This window comes from Aotus nancymaae, unplaced genomic scaffold, assembly GCF_030222135.1.
Source record: "Aotus nancymaae isolate 86718 unplaced genomic scaffold, 86718_ANA_hifiasm-v0.15.2.pri h1tg000016l, whole genome shotgun sequence".
Taxonomy (NCBI): Eukaryota; Metazoa; Chordata; class Mammalia; order Primates; family Aotidae; genus Aotus; species Aotus nancymaae.
In genome coordinates this window covers 24,351,728-24,369,166 of record NW_026988428.1, presented here as the reverse complement: position 1 = coordinate 24,369,166, position 17,439 = coordinate 24,351,728, and the positions used below count along the sequence as shown (strand labels likewise).

Genomic DNA, 17,439 nt, shown 5'->3' with positions numbered 1-17,439 from the left:
GAAACGCTCTCTCCCGGCATGCAGCGGGAGGAGGGATTTAACACCAAGATGGCGGACGGCCCGGATGAGTACGATACTGAAGCGGGCTGTGTACCCCTTCTCCACCCAGAGGTGAGGAACCGCGCCGAGTTCATTCCTTGTCCTGCGGCCCTCCAGCTTTTCTCCCCAGGACTCGCCGAGGGCGGTGACCGACGTGTGTGTGGTAGTGGGACGTGCCGAAGTTGGGGAGGGTGGGGAGGCGAATCCAGGCCCGAGCGCGGCTGTGAGCGGATAACGGGGGAGGAGATAGCGGGGCGGGCCCGACCGGGGCGGGCTCAGGGACGCAGTCGCTGGCTGTGCCGGGAGGACAGAGGTGGAGATGTTGATGGTTCTGCTGTGTCGCCGCGCTGCTTTTGAGTGCAGAGGCGGGGGGGCCTGGTGCTGTTTTTGAACCGCAGCTTAGCCCCCTGTCTTCTTACTGCAAGCCTCTCGGGGCCAGGTCAAAGCGCGTCTGGTTTTGATTTCTTTTTCCTTCGCCAGGGTGAATGACGGTGTCTGTTGCTTCCTTTTAGCCCACTGTGAGGGGACAGTTTCATGGGCATAGTGATGTCCTTCCAGGTAATGCCATGGGCAGCACCTCGGGCACCTTGTGTCGGGTGTCCTTTTTGAGCATTTGTCCTTAAGCGATGAAAAAGAGAGGTCAAAACTTTTGGGAATAGACCCACACTCACATTAGCTTGTTGAAGTACCGTTTTTCTAGGAGCCTAGGGGTGGATACTGCAACACGTTTCCCATCACAACATGAGTGCATGAGTGTCTTCCCGTGTAAGTAAACAGTGCTCCTCTCCACAGTCAGTCACAATATGTACTTGTTTACCTCCGAATTTGTAGCTGAGCTAGTGCTAGTTAAGGCTTGGAAGCAATTCTTGATGAATTCTGATTTTTAGTGATCCACAGTGATGTGTGAATAGGGTAGCGGCACAGTTGCCTGAAGAACTCGGGTAGTTTTCGTGAGGTTGAAGGATGACAGTCGTTGTATTGTAGGATGAACAAACATGGAAGTCTCTACCTGGTTACTTTGCAATAGAGTGATTCTGTTTTTTTCTGGATTTGGGTTTGTACCATGCCACTAGTTTTTGTTAAAAAGTGAATAATGACAACCACCCTTTTGTGTTATATGTTAATACTCAACCATCCTCTCATTGGTTACTTTGGTTTATCAAAAACACACGGGACAGTTCCTTACAAATATATACCTGTGCCAGTCTCAACAGAAAAGGCTACTCTGGGTTTCTGACAAACAGAACTATACAGTAAGACTAAACATTTGTTTGACCAAAGTGGTAACATTTTCAGAACCGGCATTATACACATCTCTTTTGGTTCACTTAGGCCCTAACATACGTCAAGAAATAGACAAAGTAGTTTTTAGATGTTGCCTTGAAAATGTTGCTAAGTGATTTCTATTCATCTCTTCCTGTGAAAGTGTTTCAAACACTTAAATGTTTTTCCAGTTTATTTTTTTGAGACAGAGTCTCTCCCTGTCCCCCAGGCAGGAGTGCACTAACATGATGACAGCTCACGGCAGCCTCTACCTCGAGGGCTTAGGTGGTCCTCCCACCTCAGCCTCCCAGGTAGCTGTGACCACAGGCTCGCGCCACCATGCCCGGCTGAATATATATATATATATATTTTTTTTTTTTTTGTAGAGGAAGAGGTTTCCCTGTGCTGTTTCTAGGCTGGTCTTAAACTCTTGAACTCAAGTGGTCCTCTCACCTTAGCTTCTCAAAGTGCAGGGATTACAGGCGTGAGCCACCATGTGTGGCCTATCCTATGTATTTTATTTTTAGCATACTGTTCTTCATAAACCTTTGCTTTGTAATATAGCACTTATGTTTGCTGCTTTAAGAATAATTTTAACTGGCAACAAATCCAGATGGTTTGTAGTAGAATGGCCAGTGTAGGCTTGAAGTTTAGATACCAATCTTCAGGTTGCCATTTAATAGATAGAATATTACTAGAAAGTCAGCCTTCTCATCACTGATAGTGGGAATTGACATACATAATATATACCACTCCTTTTTACCCAAGAAGCACAGGGTCTGATTATTTTAACAGTTTGGATGTACCTTCAGCTTGTACTACATGGCTGAGGTCTTTCTGCATTTTCTCTGGTTAGTGTGTGTACCTGGTGCAGACTTGGGGATAGTTGTGCTGCTTCCTAGCAGTGTGTCTTGGGCAAGCTATTAATACTTCTCTGAGTTCTAGTTTGATCATTTATAATGGATGATAAAAATAAAAGTTAATAAGTTATAGCGAGGATTAACTGAGGTAACATTTTTGTTGTTAAAATAGTGTTTTCAGTCTCCTTTGGAAAGAAACCCATTCTCTGTCTTGGTAGGTAATGAAATAATAGTACTTTTAACCTCGTTTTTGAGAGAGCATAGACTTCGGGGCAGACAGACTTGGATTCTAATTCTGGAAATTCAGTAACTAGCTAAGTGACCTGAGACAAGTGCTTAATTCCTTTAAGCTTCAGTTGTAATCAGAAAATGGAGATGCTGGCTGGGTATGGTGGCTCACGCCTATAACCCCAGCACTTTGGGAAGCTGAGGTGGGAGAATCACTTGAGGCCTGGAGTTCAAGACCATCCTGGGCAACATGGTGAAACTTCATCTCTACAGAAAACACAAAAATTAGCTGGGCCTGGTGGTGCATGCCTGTAGTCCCAGCTAATCAGAGGCTGAGATAAGAGGATTGCTTGAGTCTGGAAGGTTGAGGCTGCAGTGAGCCATGATCGAGCCACTGTAGTCCATCCTCTGTGACAGAGCAAGATCCTGTCTCAAAAAAAAAAAAAAAGAAAAAGAAAACGAATAGAGATGCTTCCTAGTTTACTTGACTGTAGGGATTAGGTGAGGCTACATGTTGAGGATCAAGAACTGATACATTGGCTGGGCGCGGTGGCTCAAGCCTGTAATCCCAGCACTTTGGGAGGCCGAGGCAGGTGGATCACGAGGTCAAGAGATCGAGACCATCCTGGTCAACACGGTGAAACCCTGTTTCTACTAATAAAAAAAAAAATTAGCTGGGCATGGTGGCGCGTGCCTGTAATCCCAGCTACTCAGGAGGCTGAGGCAGGAGAATTGCCTGAACCCAGGAGGCGGAGGTTGCTGTGAGCCGAGATCGCGCCATTGCACTCCAGCCTGGGTAACAAGAGCGAAACTCCGTCTCAAAAAAAAAAAAAAAAGAACTGATACATTGTAGGTGTTCAGTTAATGTTACTTCTTTTTTCTCTACCAGAAGAAAGAGAGAAGTGTTACACATTTATTTTGGTTTTGGTGACTGATTTAAAACTTATGTGGGTTTTAATTTAGTGGAATAGGATCTTGCAGGAACAAGTTTCATTTCACTTTTTATCTTCAGATTTAACACTCTCACACAAAAACATTTTTCACTTAAGTATTTGTTAAGCAGATGAATTATTTGTAGGTAAAGAAATCAGCATTGCTTAAATCTCTTGTTAGTATGCAAACTGCCCAGTTAAAACCTTTCTTACAGGATTATACAATTAGATGAACACCTTTTAGAGGTATTTTAGGTAAGATAATCTTACTTTTTAATGAATTAAATAATCCACTCATTTAGTTGGTCATTGAAACATTTGTTTATCATGTTTGGGCAAGGCATTGTGCTGGAGTCTATGTGGAAAAAATTCAGGATGTTTTTGGTATTCAGTGAGAGGCAGTGTACAATACTGGTTAAGAGCCAAAGCTGGCCTGGAGAGGTGGCTCCTGCCTATAATCCCAGCACTTTGGGAGGCTGAGGCAGGTGGATCACCTGAGGTCCGGAGTTCAAGACCAGCCTGACCAACATAGAGAAACCCTATCTCTACTAAAAATACAAATTAGCTAGATGTGGTGGCACAGGCCTGTAATCCCAGCTACTAGAGAGGCTGAGGCAGAAGAATCACTTGACCCTGGGGGCAGAGGTTGCCGTGATCCTACAGCCTGGACAACAAGAGCAAAACTCTGTATCCAAAAAAAAAAAAAAAAAAAAAAGCCAAAGCTGTGGTGACAAACTGGAAATGTAGCTTCTGTATATGTCAAAGTACATTTTTCTCATTTGTAAAGTTGGATTTGTGCCACCTTTTATAGTTACTATGAATGAATATTAACTAGGATAATGTTTATAAAGCAGTCATCATAGACTTAGGCATGTAGGCTGCCAAGCAAATTGTACTTCTAAAGGCCCTGGGATATAGTGAATACTGAAAGGGAAGCTGCTGTTACTTTGTTTTCTTTTTAAATAGGTAACTATTTGTTTTATCAAAATAAAAGAAATTAAAGGCTATTTGGATAAAGATGAACTGATTATCAAGGGGTTAGGGTGCTAGTTCTAGCTCAGTGACCTTGAGCTAGTAGATATTTAACTGCTCTTAATTTTCTTGATTTTAAGATAAAGTAGCTAGACTAGATCTCTATGATTTCAAACTCAAATGTTCTGGTTTTAAGTTGTGATTTTTCAAGATCATCAACTTGATAATGTGTCTGCTAGGTACATAGCATAGTTTTAGATTTTATGGGTTAAAATAGCATAAAAAGGATAGCATATGTTTTCCACAAGGCAAGTAACTAGTTGGGAAGTTGTATGCATGTGAAACACTTGATGATTCAAATAAGTACTGAATTAAGTAATGTAGCTTGTAAGTGATGTCAGATTCCTGTCATTTAGAATGCTTAGAAGAAAGGCTTCAGTAGAGGGAGGGAGACCATATGTTGGTCTACTGGCCCAGCAGACTAGCTATGACCAGCTTCCATTTTACCTACTGGCACATCCTTAGTAAGTCATCTCAGCTCTTTCATAGAATGAGATCACAATATCCCCTTCTGCCAGAGTATCATAGGGGCTGTTTCAGAACCATCTGACTCAGAGCTTTGAACTGGATTGCCTAGATTATCTAGGGCTTTCATCTCTTTCTTTCTTCCTTTTTTCTCGATTTCAAAACTTCTGCTACTACCTTTTTTCTCATTTTCCTCTCTCTTTTTATAGTAACATTTTTATTTCACATTCATTTTATAATTTCTCATGATTTTTTGTTTGAATATTAAATTAAACTATTGCTATTGTCTACTCTCCTCACAAATTTCATAAAAATCTACTTTTTGAAGCTTTTATTTTCTTTTTTTTGAAACGGAGTTGTGCTTTTGTTGCCCATGCTGGAGTGCAGTAGCACAATCTCGGCTCACTGTAACTTCCACCTCCTGGGTTCAAGCGATTCTCCTGTGTCAGCCTCCTGAGTAGCTGGAATTACAGGTGCCTGCCACTACAACCGGCTAATTTTTCGTATTCTTAGTAGAGACAGGATTTCACCATGTTGGCCAGGCTGGTCTGGAACTCCTGATCTCAGGTGATTCACCCACCTCAGCCTCTCAGACTGCTGGGGTTATAGGCGTGAGCCACTGCGACCGGCTGTGAAGTTTTTCTTTAGTAAAAATAATTTTGCCTTTTTCTATTGCCTTTTGCCCTTTTATGTATATATATGTATATGTACAGTTAACTCATTTGCTTTCAGAAATCAGATAGAAAATTACTTTGAAAGTTGTTTTTCTTTCTAAGGCTACCAGCAACTCTTTTCCTTCAAAGCACTTCTTTATGCAGTCACTAGGATTTGATGCCTTTTAAAAAAAGTCAGCAAAAATCCTACAGGTCATACAATAATAATCTAGATTTTAAAATATATATATATTTAAAATACTATATGTTAAGCATAGTAACTACTATGCTTTGTATAGTAACCACTGTTAAGCGTAGTAACCACTGAGCATTACTATTAAGCATAGTAATCACTGAGTCAATATATATATAATTAAAATGAGATTAATTGATGAGACTTCATGGATTGTGCGTGAAGTTCAAAGTTGAAAATTACTGATGTACGGAACCACAAAATTGTTCTGGTTTTGAGAAAAGCCATTTCCTGTTTTGGCTTCTTTGTTTTATTTTGCTTATTATTATTATTTTTTAATTCGAGAGGATCTCTAAAGTATTTATTTATTAAGAGCGGACTGTGGAGTGGGTGGATATAAGAGCATATAGGTTAAAAGTGTGAGCAGTGGTGTTAGGATTCAAATCTCAGTTTGGCTCCTTACTAGCTTGTGACCCTGGGCATGTTACTGAACTCTGCATTCCAATTTTCCAAACTAAAATGGGATATAATAACACCTACTTTATGAATCTGTTGTAAGGATTGAGTAAGATAATACATGTGACGTTCTGTGTCTGGCACTTAGTAAACACAGTAAATGTTGTCTATTAAAATTGTGATAATATTAATGTATCTCAAATTGATAAATAACTGTAGTATGCATATATATTAGAATGGCTAAAATAATTAGTACTGGTTGTCTCTTGGGATTGAGTAGAGGATGGGCAGAGGACTTCTTATTATAAGCCCTTTTGACCTATTTGATATTTTTAAAGATGTGTGCTTTGATACTGGGAGTGTTTTTTGGGAATCCAAGTATGGTCTTGACCCTTTGCTAGGCCCCAAAGTAATGAGATTTACAAAATGACACATCGTAAAATAATGTAAGATTAACTGTAGACCTTCAGATACCTCAGGATAGATGAGGGAGAATGTGTGTGTATTTTTTTAAATTAGAAATGATTTGTGGTCTTCCTTCTAGAAAGGGTTGTAAGGGGTATGTTAAAGTTGTCAGCATTGAACAGTTAAGGTGTCTTAAAATGCAGTGTGCTTTTAACAGAACCCACAACAATTACATAATCTGAAAAGACGTTTCACTATTGAGGTTATGTAAAATTCTCTTTCAGTGCATTATCTGATTATAGTATTATTTTATGATTAGATTTTATTACAGATGGATAATTTAAGAGTAAAATCAAATATTCGAATTTTGGAATTTGAAAAATAATGATTCAAGGCAATATTATATTTATAAAATACATAAATATAAATTTCACCCAGTGGAATAATTGTTTAGACCTAGGATAAAATTTTGTCTTTTAAAATTTTCCTAAAATAGAGCTACAGGCAGCTAATTTCAAAGTACAGTGAAACTTCAGCCTTCTGTGAATGAGATACTGTGAACTTAATATCCTTACAGAGAATTAAACAGAATACTTTTTGTTTTTGTTTCAATTCTTGTTGCATATTTGCCAAATTATTTTCTAGGGTTAATACATACTAAACATAATAGAATCTTTCTTTGATAAGTGAGAACATTATAGTGTCCTAGGATCATCTTTTGATTATAAGTGATATTGTTAAGGATATGAAGATGATAACTTTAACTGTACCCAAAACATTTTTTGTGTATATATGTCAAATGGCTTGCATTTTTATCAATTGTTGTATTCTAGGAAAAATCAAATGAAAAATTACTTCTGATTGAGATATTGGTATATCCTACCCTTGTTCTGTTTTTAAGAATAATTTTTCCATTATGAATACTCATTAATTTATGAAGGATTTATATTCTTTTTTTTTTTTTTTTTTTTATTAGAGATGGGGTTTCACCATGTTGGCCAGGTTGGCCTCGAACTCCTGACCTCAGGTGATCCACCCACCACGGCCTCTCAAAGTGCTGGGATTACAGGCGTCAGCCCCTGCGGCTGGCCAATTTATGAAGGATTTAATGAGGTTTGAACACAACTGGTCAACAAAACTGGTGGTTATCAAAACTATCCCTATTCTCATGGAAAAAAAAAGTCCTTTGAGTTGAAGACAGAAGTTGCTTGTTGTGTTAGGATCCTCTTGTTGCAGATGTCAACAACCCTGTTGAAACTTATTTGGGCAAAAAGGAATTTACTATCTCAAATAACCTAAACTTAGGATGCAGGGATACAGTTGAAATCAAAGACAACTGGAACCTGAGCTGAGAATGCCACCAAGACTCTCTTGTCTCTCCTCCTCTCCCTTTCAGCATCATTTTCTCCAAATGCGGAGCAGCTTCTTTCTTCCTTGTTGCAAGACATGGATGCCAGCAAATTATAAATAAGAGCCAGGCACTGTCCTAAACAAGTTTGCATATATATTGATTCATTTAATTCTCACCACAGCTTTTTATAACTATTTTACAAATGAGGAAATGGAGGTATAGAGAGGTTAAGTAGTAATCCAGGTTGCCTGTTTTTATAGCACAATACAGTATGATAGAGATTATAGAGAGTTGTATTTGCTAGGCGCTAGCTAGCTCTGGTTACAAGTGGCCTCATTTGTTTTGTTTTTAAATTTTTTGAACAGACTTAACTTTTTAAGACCAGTTTTAGGTTGGTAGCAAAATTGAGCAGAAAGTACAGAGAGTTCCCATATACTCCCTGCCTGTACACATGCATAACCTCCCCCACTGTGGACATTCTACACCAGTGTAGTAACACTTGGTATGGGATATGAACCTACACTGATGTATCATCATCACGCAAAGGCCATATTGTACATTTAGGGCTCACTCTTTGTGTTGTGTATTCTGTGGTTCTTAACACTTGTTTTTGTTTTTGTTTTTTTCAGGAGGGGATGGAGTTTTGCTCTTGTTGCCCAGCCTGGAGTGCAGTGGAGAAATTATTGGCTCACTGCAACCTCCACCTCCTGAGTTCAAGCAATTCTCCTGCCTCAGCCTCCTGAGTAGCTGGGACTATAGGCATGTGCCACCATGCTCAGCTAATTTTTTGTATTTTAGTAGAGACTGGTTTCACCATGTTGGCTATGCTGGTCTCGAACTCCTGATCTCATGTTGATCTGCCTGCCTTGATGTCCCAAAGTGCTGGAATTACAGGCATGAGGTACTCCACCTGGCCAGCTTCTTAACACATGTAAGAGTAATGTGTGTCCACCATTATGTTGTCATATAGAATAGTTCCATGGCCTTAAAAATCTGTATTCTACTTATTCATATGTCCATCCCACCAATCCCTGATCTTTTTACTGTCTCCTTAGTTTTGTTTTTTCCAGAATATCATATAGTTGGAATCATGCAGTATGTAGCCTTTGGATTGGCTTCTTTGACTTAGTAATATCCATTTAAAGTTCCTCCATGTCTTTTCATGGCATCGTAGCTCGTTTCTTTTTGGTGCTGAATAATATTTCATTTTCTGGATGTATCAGATCCATTCACCCACCGAAGGGCATCTTAATTGTCTTCAAGTTTTGCACATTTACTTTTCACAGTAGTTCTGCAAAGTATGTATGTTGAACTGTTTACAGATTAGGAAACAGACTCAGAGAAGTAAAGTAGTTTACTTAGGTTCACATCATTAGAAAGTTGGCATAGTTTCCATTAGAACCTAAACTCTGACTCCCAAGCCCATAATCCTTATATATACTTTGCTGTATACACAAATAGGTCAAAACACAATTTATGTTTTACTTATTTTTTACAATATAGTAGAAAAACTTTATTGGAGTTAACTTCAGTTCTCCCTTGACATTAAAGGAGCTAGGGGAGGATTCATTTTTAGCAGTTGCTCTAAGGCCATTTCTTTTAGTAACCTTTTGACTTGAAATAATAAAACTACATTTTCGTAAAAATCCTTCTCTTTGAAATTTTCTTTTATTCAGTCTGTTCTTTTGCTTAGTATATGTTAATAAGGTAAAATATATTTTTGGCCAGGCGCAGTGGCTCGTGCCTATAAATCCCACTTCTTTGGGAGGCTGAGGTAGGAGGATCGGTTGAGCCTAGAAGTTCCAGACTAGCCTGGGAGACATAATGGGACCCCTGTTTCTTCAAAAAATAAAATAATTAGCTGAGTGTGGTGATGCATGCCTGTAATCCCAGGTACTTGGGAGGCTGAGGCAGGATGATTGCTTGAACCCAGGAGATTGAGGCTGCAGTGAGCCGTGATCATGACACTGTACTCCAGCGTGGATGACAGAGACCCTGTCTCAAAAAAAAGAATGTATGTATATGCACACCCCCCCACCGACCCACCCATATCCTTTGAAAGAAGGTAGCCCTTGTTGAAATAACCCTAGGTGTAGATAAGGTTGGAGATGAGTAGTCTCAGTATTAAATCTGTGGCAGTAGCTGATCAGAGAACAGATAGTGTTTATTGAATTATAGGTGTCTCAAGTTTAAACATTTTTGAAGAGTCCTATCATTTGTATTATCTGTAAATCTCTTCTAAAGATTTGTTACTGGACCACAGTCTCCTACTTAGTAGAGCTTTTTTGGAATACATTTCAGGGAGAATAATGTAGCTCAAATGCCTCTTCCAGCAGTTAGTAACTATATGATCTTGGGCAAATTACTTAATCTTCTGGATACTTCAGTTTTATTATATGGAAAGTGGGATTAATAACACCTACTTCTTAGGATCCTTATGAGTTTAAATGAGTTAGTATACCCTTTGTAGATTTTAACATGTATACATTTTACATTTTAATATCTCTGAAATTGGGATTTGTGACTTACAGTTAATGGCGTCTATGCTTTGGCCAAATTGCAATAGTGACTGTCAGTACCTGTGCATGTGGCATCTTTGTGGTTATTCCTTTTTCTTTCTTTTTTTTTTTTTTGAGTCAAGATTTTACTGTGACTGGGACTACAAGTGTGCACTACCATGCCTGGCTAATTTTTTGTATTTTTAGTAGAGATTGGATTTCGACACATTGGCCAGGCTGGTCTTGAACTTCTGGGCTCAAGTGACCTGCCTGCCTTGGCCTCTCAAAGTGCTGGGATTACAAGCATGAACCACCATGCCCAGCCTCTTCGTGGTTATTCCTGATAGCACAGTTGTACAATTGTTGCCCCCATTTCAGTTAGCAATCCATTTAAAGAGCATTTTAGAAAGGAGTTTGATTACTGATTGTTTTCTGAAAACCGTCGATAACTTCCAGTAACATCAAGAAAATCATCAAAACTTGTGGAATGCGTGTCAGTGGCTTGGAGAAGGAAGTCTCAGAGATAATAGTGACATTCTTTTAAGAAATGCTGTATTCCAGTGTTATTGGTGGCTCATAAACAATATTGTGATGAAAAACATGGGACTGACAACTTTTAAGTTGAACAGTGATTCTGAAGAGGCTAACCTTGAACATGAAGAAGTTTTAGCAATACAATAACTGATTTGTTTATTTATCTCCTTTTGATATATCCAAAAGAATGATCTGATAAAAATCTAAGTAAGTCTATAAAAGATTTTTCAATTAGTTTAAATAGTCCTTCAAGTAATATAAGTAAAAATTTGAAGTGATAAAAAAGCATTGTATTGTAGTTCAGTTGGCAGTATTTTCTTTCTTACTAGTACATACAGTAATGGTGCATATTATAGTCAATAGCATCTTTTGATTCTATGAAATTCTGTCTATAAGTAAAATTTAGAACAATATTTGGTAAATAGAGTTAGCTATTACTTGTTTTGTAATCTTTCCTTTCACAGTTCCAAGATTTTAAGTGAGCACATACACTATTGCTAATGCTGTTTTTAACTCTAGAATTGTATCTCCCTATGTTCTTTCACTGAAATTATAAATATTCATTAATCTTTATTTATAATTCTGTAAATATAATCATGAATAAATTGTAGACAGTGTTTTCTTTGGAAATTTGGCTATTTGACCACTCATAAATAGTCAGAATCTTCCACCTGTTTGTGAGAAGTTAATTAGCTTGATTTGAGAAATTCCCATTATTTAAACTTTTTTTCCTTATTTGAGTCCTTTTTCTGTTGAATAATTGATGTAATCAAGTCCCTAAAAAGAGTGCAGTTGGAAAAAAAAATTCTTCACAAACTAGAATCTAGTCTTCTAGCACAGGAGACCAAATATAAACTTAAATTTTCTGAACATTATTATCCTAACATCTGATTTGTTCTATACTGCTGAGTAATATATATACATTTTAAAGGTATCAGAAATTTAAGTTTTAGGATGAGTTTGTTTTGTTAGCCTTAAAGGTGACATGATTATTGTCAAGAATTTTGATAGTACAGAAGGATATATAGTTCAAGGTGAAAGTCCCACTGTTCCCTGCCTTCAACAAGTACAAATTTCTCTCACTCCTCACAAGTAAATACTACTTTTGAGTACACTCAGAATTTTCTATGCATATGCATTTAAATATATATTTTATATACATGTTTATATATACTTATTTCCTTGTTTTTATTACATAAATGTTATAAAATCTATATTTTTCTGAATATAATTTAGACATAGTTCTATTGTAGCACATAACAATCTTCTCTATTCTTTGTAATGTCCGGACCTGCATTGTTCAATGGTGGCCACCACTGACATGGCACTTTAAATTTAATTAAAATGAATAAAACTTAAAATTCAGTTTTTCAGTTATACAAGTCACATTTCAAGTGTTTATTAGCTGTGTGTGGCTAGTGGCTGTTGTTTTAGGCAGCACAGAATTATAGAACATGTCCATAATGTTCTTTCTGTATGCAGGAAGTTCAATTGGACAGCATTGTTCTGGACAGTTTTTAAAAAAACTTGTATGTATTGAAAATTTTTTTACTGTATAACTTTTATTGAGGTGTATTTTATGATAAATTATGCACATTTTAAATGCTCAAGTTGGTAACTTCTTTAAACTTTTTATTTTAACATAATTGTAGATTCACATGCAGTTGTAAGAAATAACACAGAGAGATCTCATGTGCCCTTTAACTTGGTTCTCCCAGTGGTAACACCTTGCAAAATTATAGGACACTGTAGTTTGGTTAGTATAGTATATAATAGCACAACCAGGAAATTAACATCAGTACAGTCAAGATACAGAACGTTTCCATCCCCATAAGGATCCTTCATATTGCCCTTTTATACCCATGTGGCCTTCCTTCCAGCCCCTAGCCTCTCCTTAGCCCCTGGCAATCACTAACCTATTCTCCATTTCTATTATTTTGTATTTTAAGAATGTTATATAAGTGGAATCATGTAGTATGTAACTTTATGGGATTGGCTTTTCTCATTCAACATAATTATCTGGAGAGTCATTAGGTTGTTGTGTGTATCAGTACCTCCTTTTTTGTTACTGACTAGTATTCCATGGTATGGATGTACCATGATGTGTCTAATAACCATTCACCCATTGAAGGTTATCTGGGTTGTTTCCAGATTTTAGTTATTAGAGGTTAAACTGCGTTAAACATTTATGTACAAGTATTCATGTAAACATAAATTTTCATTCCTCTGAGAGTGCAGTTACTGGGTTATATGGTAGTTGTATTTTAACGTTTGTGAGAAACTGACAAGCCGTTTTCCTGAGTAGCTGAGCATTTTTACATTCCAACTGGCAGTATATGAGTGAGAATGAGGGAGGGCTGCATCCTCACCAGCATTTGGTATTGTCACTTTGTTATGATTTTTATTGTTATATTTACTTTGTAATTGGTCTTGGGATCTCTATCTTGAGAGGGCCATAAGACAAGTAGCCTCACGGTCTATGAGAGCCCTAGCAGGTATTGAAGAGCTCAGTTGGGTTTGAGTGTGTCAGGTGAGACACATGAAGAAGTGAAACCAGAGTGTATGAAACAAGAGATTTACTTACAGGCCTAGAGAGTCTAAGGTTAAGGAAGGACAGGGAGACCTGAGGGAAGGGAGAGAGGAAAAGAATGAGAGGGAAAAGGGAATATTGGTAGGACTATGCCTTTTATAAGGTACATAGGCGTTATCCTGTAGGCTTTCCTGTGGTGGTTGTAGATTGGCTAGTTTAAAGTAAACACTCATAAAGGGGGAACTTATTTACACTTTACATGACTCTGATACTGACCATTAGGTTTTATCGTGGTCAGCAGCTATGGGGAATATTAGGTTTTTGATCACTGAGATGAACAAGCCTATATTGCAAACAATCACACAGGCAAGGGAAGTTGTTTGTTTGTTTGTTTTGAGAGATGGAGTCTCTCTCTGTCACCCAGGGTGGAGTAGAGTGGTGGGAGCTGGATCATCACAACCTCTGCCTCCAGGGTGGGTTCAAGTGATTCTCCTATTCTCCTTCCTCAGCTTCCCAAGTAGCTGGTACTACAGGTGTGTACCACCATGCCTGGCTAATTTTGTATTTTTTAGTAGAGATGGGGTTTCACTGTATGTTGGCCAGGCTGGTCTTGAACTCCTGACCTCAGGTGATCTGCCTGCCTTGGCCTCCCAAAGTGCTGGGATTACAGGCGCAAGCCACCACGCCAGGCTGGGAAGTTGTAACTAGGCCAAAGATGGCGGGGTGTAGCTGAGTTTCAGATAATTTATGTTAGATCTAAAACTGGATGCTGAGTCAGCAACCATAATAAATACCATGTTAAAATTTCTCACTTTATTCATCTTTCTTTAATTTTAGCCCAGTCTCATAGGTAAGTGATAAGTCATTGTCATGTTAATTTGCATTTCCCTAATGGCAAATGATGTTAAATATCTTTTCATGTGCATATTTGCCATTTGTATATCTTGTTTAGTAAAGTGTCTCTTCACATCTAGATGACTTTGCTAGGGCTCCCATAACAATGCTACAAACTAGGTGACTTAAATAGTGGAAATTTTTTTTTTCCCCACAGTTTTGGAAGCTAGAAGTCCAAGATCAAGTTTCTTCTGAGGTCTCTCTCCTTAGCTTGCAGATGGCTGCCTTCTCATATTCTCTCACATGATCTCTTTATGTATCCAAATTTTCTCCTTTTTAAAAGGACAATAGTCATATTGGATTAGGGCCCACCCAATGGCCTCATGTTAATTTAATCACCTCTTTAAAGGCCCTAGCTCCAAATACAGTCTTTTCTGAAGTACAGCAGTTAGAGCTTCAACATACATTTTTGGTTACACCAATTTCTGTCTCCTCATATCCACTTAAGGACACCTCTCCAGCAGTTCTCTACACTTTTAACATCATTAGGTTTCGGCTCTACCAGACCATTTCTGTTAGTGATCATTTCTCTCATCTTAGAAAACAAAAGCAGAAGAAAAAACTGTATTTTTCTTTGATTCCATGTCATTTCTGGCTACTGCCCAACTTCTTTGTAATAAAATTCTTAAAAAGCGGTCTGTACTTGCTGTACCCAATTCCTTTTCTCCCATCTTTTCTTAAGTCAACTCGAGTGTAACATGTGCCCCACTTTCAAAGGAATGTGACCTCTATATTGTTATCCAGTGATTACTTGCAGTCTTCATTCTTTCTGACTTTTCAAAAGCATTGATGTAGTTGGTCTGTCTTTGATAAACTTCTTCCCTTTTCTTTAGGGAAATGCAGATCAAAACAAGATAAAATTTGGTAGCCATTGGATCTCCCCATATTAAGAAGTCTGATAAATCTAAGTATAGTGAAAGAGACCTCACACATTGCCAGTGAGAGCATAAATTGTTACTGCTACCTTGAAAGATAGTAAAGGTGAAGATACTCATAATTTCTATTAATACAATATGTACTTACCCTAGAGAAACTTTGATGAGACCCATATAAGATTGTTCATTGCAATATGGTTTGCAGTAGCAAAAAGTGTAAGCGTCTTCTATTTTAACAGGTGCTGTGTTTTCAATGTTTTCTCTAAAACTCATGTTGAAATTTAATTGCCATTGTGATGGTATTAAGAGGTGGGACTGCTGAGAGGTGATTAGGCTAAGAGCGCTCTGCCTTCATGAATGGATTAATGTCCTTATCAAGAGAGTGAGTTTGTTATTCGAGAGTGGGTTGTTCTGAAAGTGAGTTTAGTCCTCTTTTGTTTGTGCTATCATACTCTCTTGCCCTTGCACCTTCTACCATGGGATGATGCAACAGGAAGGGCCTTGCCAGATGTGGGCCCCTTCACCTTGGACTACTCAGCCTTTAGAACTGTAAGAAATACTTTATTTTCTTTACAAATTACCCAGTCTGCAGTATTCTGTTATATCAACACAAAATGGACTAAGACAGGAGGAGAATATATGTGACTTATTCATATAATGAAATACCACTTAGCAATTGCATTGAATAAAGTAGAGCTGTGTGTATTGGCACAAATAAATCTCAAAAACATAATGTTAACTGAAAAATTCTAGGTGTGATAGCATAAGTACTGTATATTTGTATATAACAGAGTGTTAAGTGGATCTTTTCTTGTCACCTTATCATTTTCCTGGAGCCCACAGCTAAGGATAGTAGCTGATAAAGGATCCCTGCATTAATGTTGAATTTGTTGATTTGTTCTGGAACTTTAGTACCTCCAGCCTATACAAGATAAAAAAAGAATTTAATGTGAGGAAGGTTTCTTTGAAGAGTTATCAGCTCAAAATGGAGTGCCGTAGTCTTTACATTATCTTCCCTGTGGGTGAAAGACAATTTCTCTGAGAGATTGGGGGACTTTTCAAGAAGGAAGATGGTTCTTTAGCTGGATGCCTGCTGGGTTGCAGAAAATAGTTAGCCCTCCCTGGAATGTTACCTGAGTAAAGTGTTAGAAAATTCTTGGGAAAAGTGTGATTTGCGTCTCCTGGAGTTAAGGAAGACACAGAGACTGGGGCCTGTTGCCGCATTCCTGGAGAAGAATAAATGTAATAGATACATAACATAGCTTTGCAGTGGAAAAGCTAGAAGAGAAAGCTTTCACAATGTCCAGTGATATTGAGTCAAGAGTGTTTTCTTTGGGCCAAACACTGTAGAGGCTGTTCAGTCTAGCGCCATCTTGAAAGAAACTTAGAAAGTCTTCTGCTCAGCAGACACGGCCTCAGTTATGTGCCACTGGAGTAGGAGCTGAGGAAGAGTTTTAAGACTTGTGCTTGAGAATGTCTCGTTTGTACCAGAGAATGTTACAAAGGGAAGTCCTATCAGAGAAAGCCGGAACTGGACAGTGACTGAAGTGGTAAACAACAGGTTTTATTCGGGAACTTTGTAATAGGGGAAAAGATACCTCAGTATAGAACTGGGCTTAACTCCAAAAACTGCAAGGACAGGTGGGGATTTATAGTCAGCAAGCAGAATGAGGTATCTCAGCAGATGGAAAATTACCAAGAGAAGACATCATGGGTGGGGGATTCTTGCTAAACCAACTTAACAGGATTCTTGCTGAAGGCAGGCCAAGGTCATCAGATAGTGAGGGTGGGGGATTCTTTCTAATTGACTTAGCAGAATTCTTGCAAAACTTGGGATATGCAGGCCCCCAGATGGCAAGGGCTGAGGTTGAAACCTAGTTGAGAAGAGAGCTCAGAGGAGCCTGACTAAAGTTTGGTCAAGTAGAAAGTTAGTCAGTCCCCACAGGGTGAATTTCAGATCTCTCAAAATGTCCCACAAGAGAGAGCCCGAGGTTAGATTTCTCCCATGATTGAGGGTATTTGATAGCCAAGAGAAAACTATGAACAGCTCCAGCCTTGTGTATTAGTCTGTTTTCACACTGCTATAAAGAAATATGCGAGACTGGGTAATTTATAAAGGAAAGGGATTTAATTGATTCACAGTGCCACATGACTGGGAAGGTCTCAGGAAACTTACAGTCATATTGGAAGGGGAAGCAGGCACATCTTAAATGTTGACAGGAAAGAGAGGA

General features: G+C 38.4%; 1 protein-coding gene across 2 annotated transcripts in view; it reads left to right on the top strand.

The window, feature by feature from the left end:
• ZDHHC17 (zinc finger DHHC-type palmitoyltransferase 17) overlaps nt 1–17,439 on the top strand; it is a 95,831-nt gene continuing 78,392 nt past the window's right edge. Inside the window, exon 1 of one of the 2 annotated variants that reach the window (XM_064376954.1) lies at nt 1–111. In XM_064376954.1, the coding sequence (XP_064233024.1) occupies nt 19–111 (93 nt within the window). In that variant the 5' untranslated portion in view covers nt 1–18. The remainder of the gene's footprint in view (nt 112–17,439) is intronic. The other variant, XM_064376955.1, reaches the window with a different exon arrangement.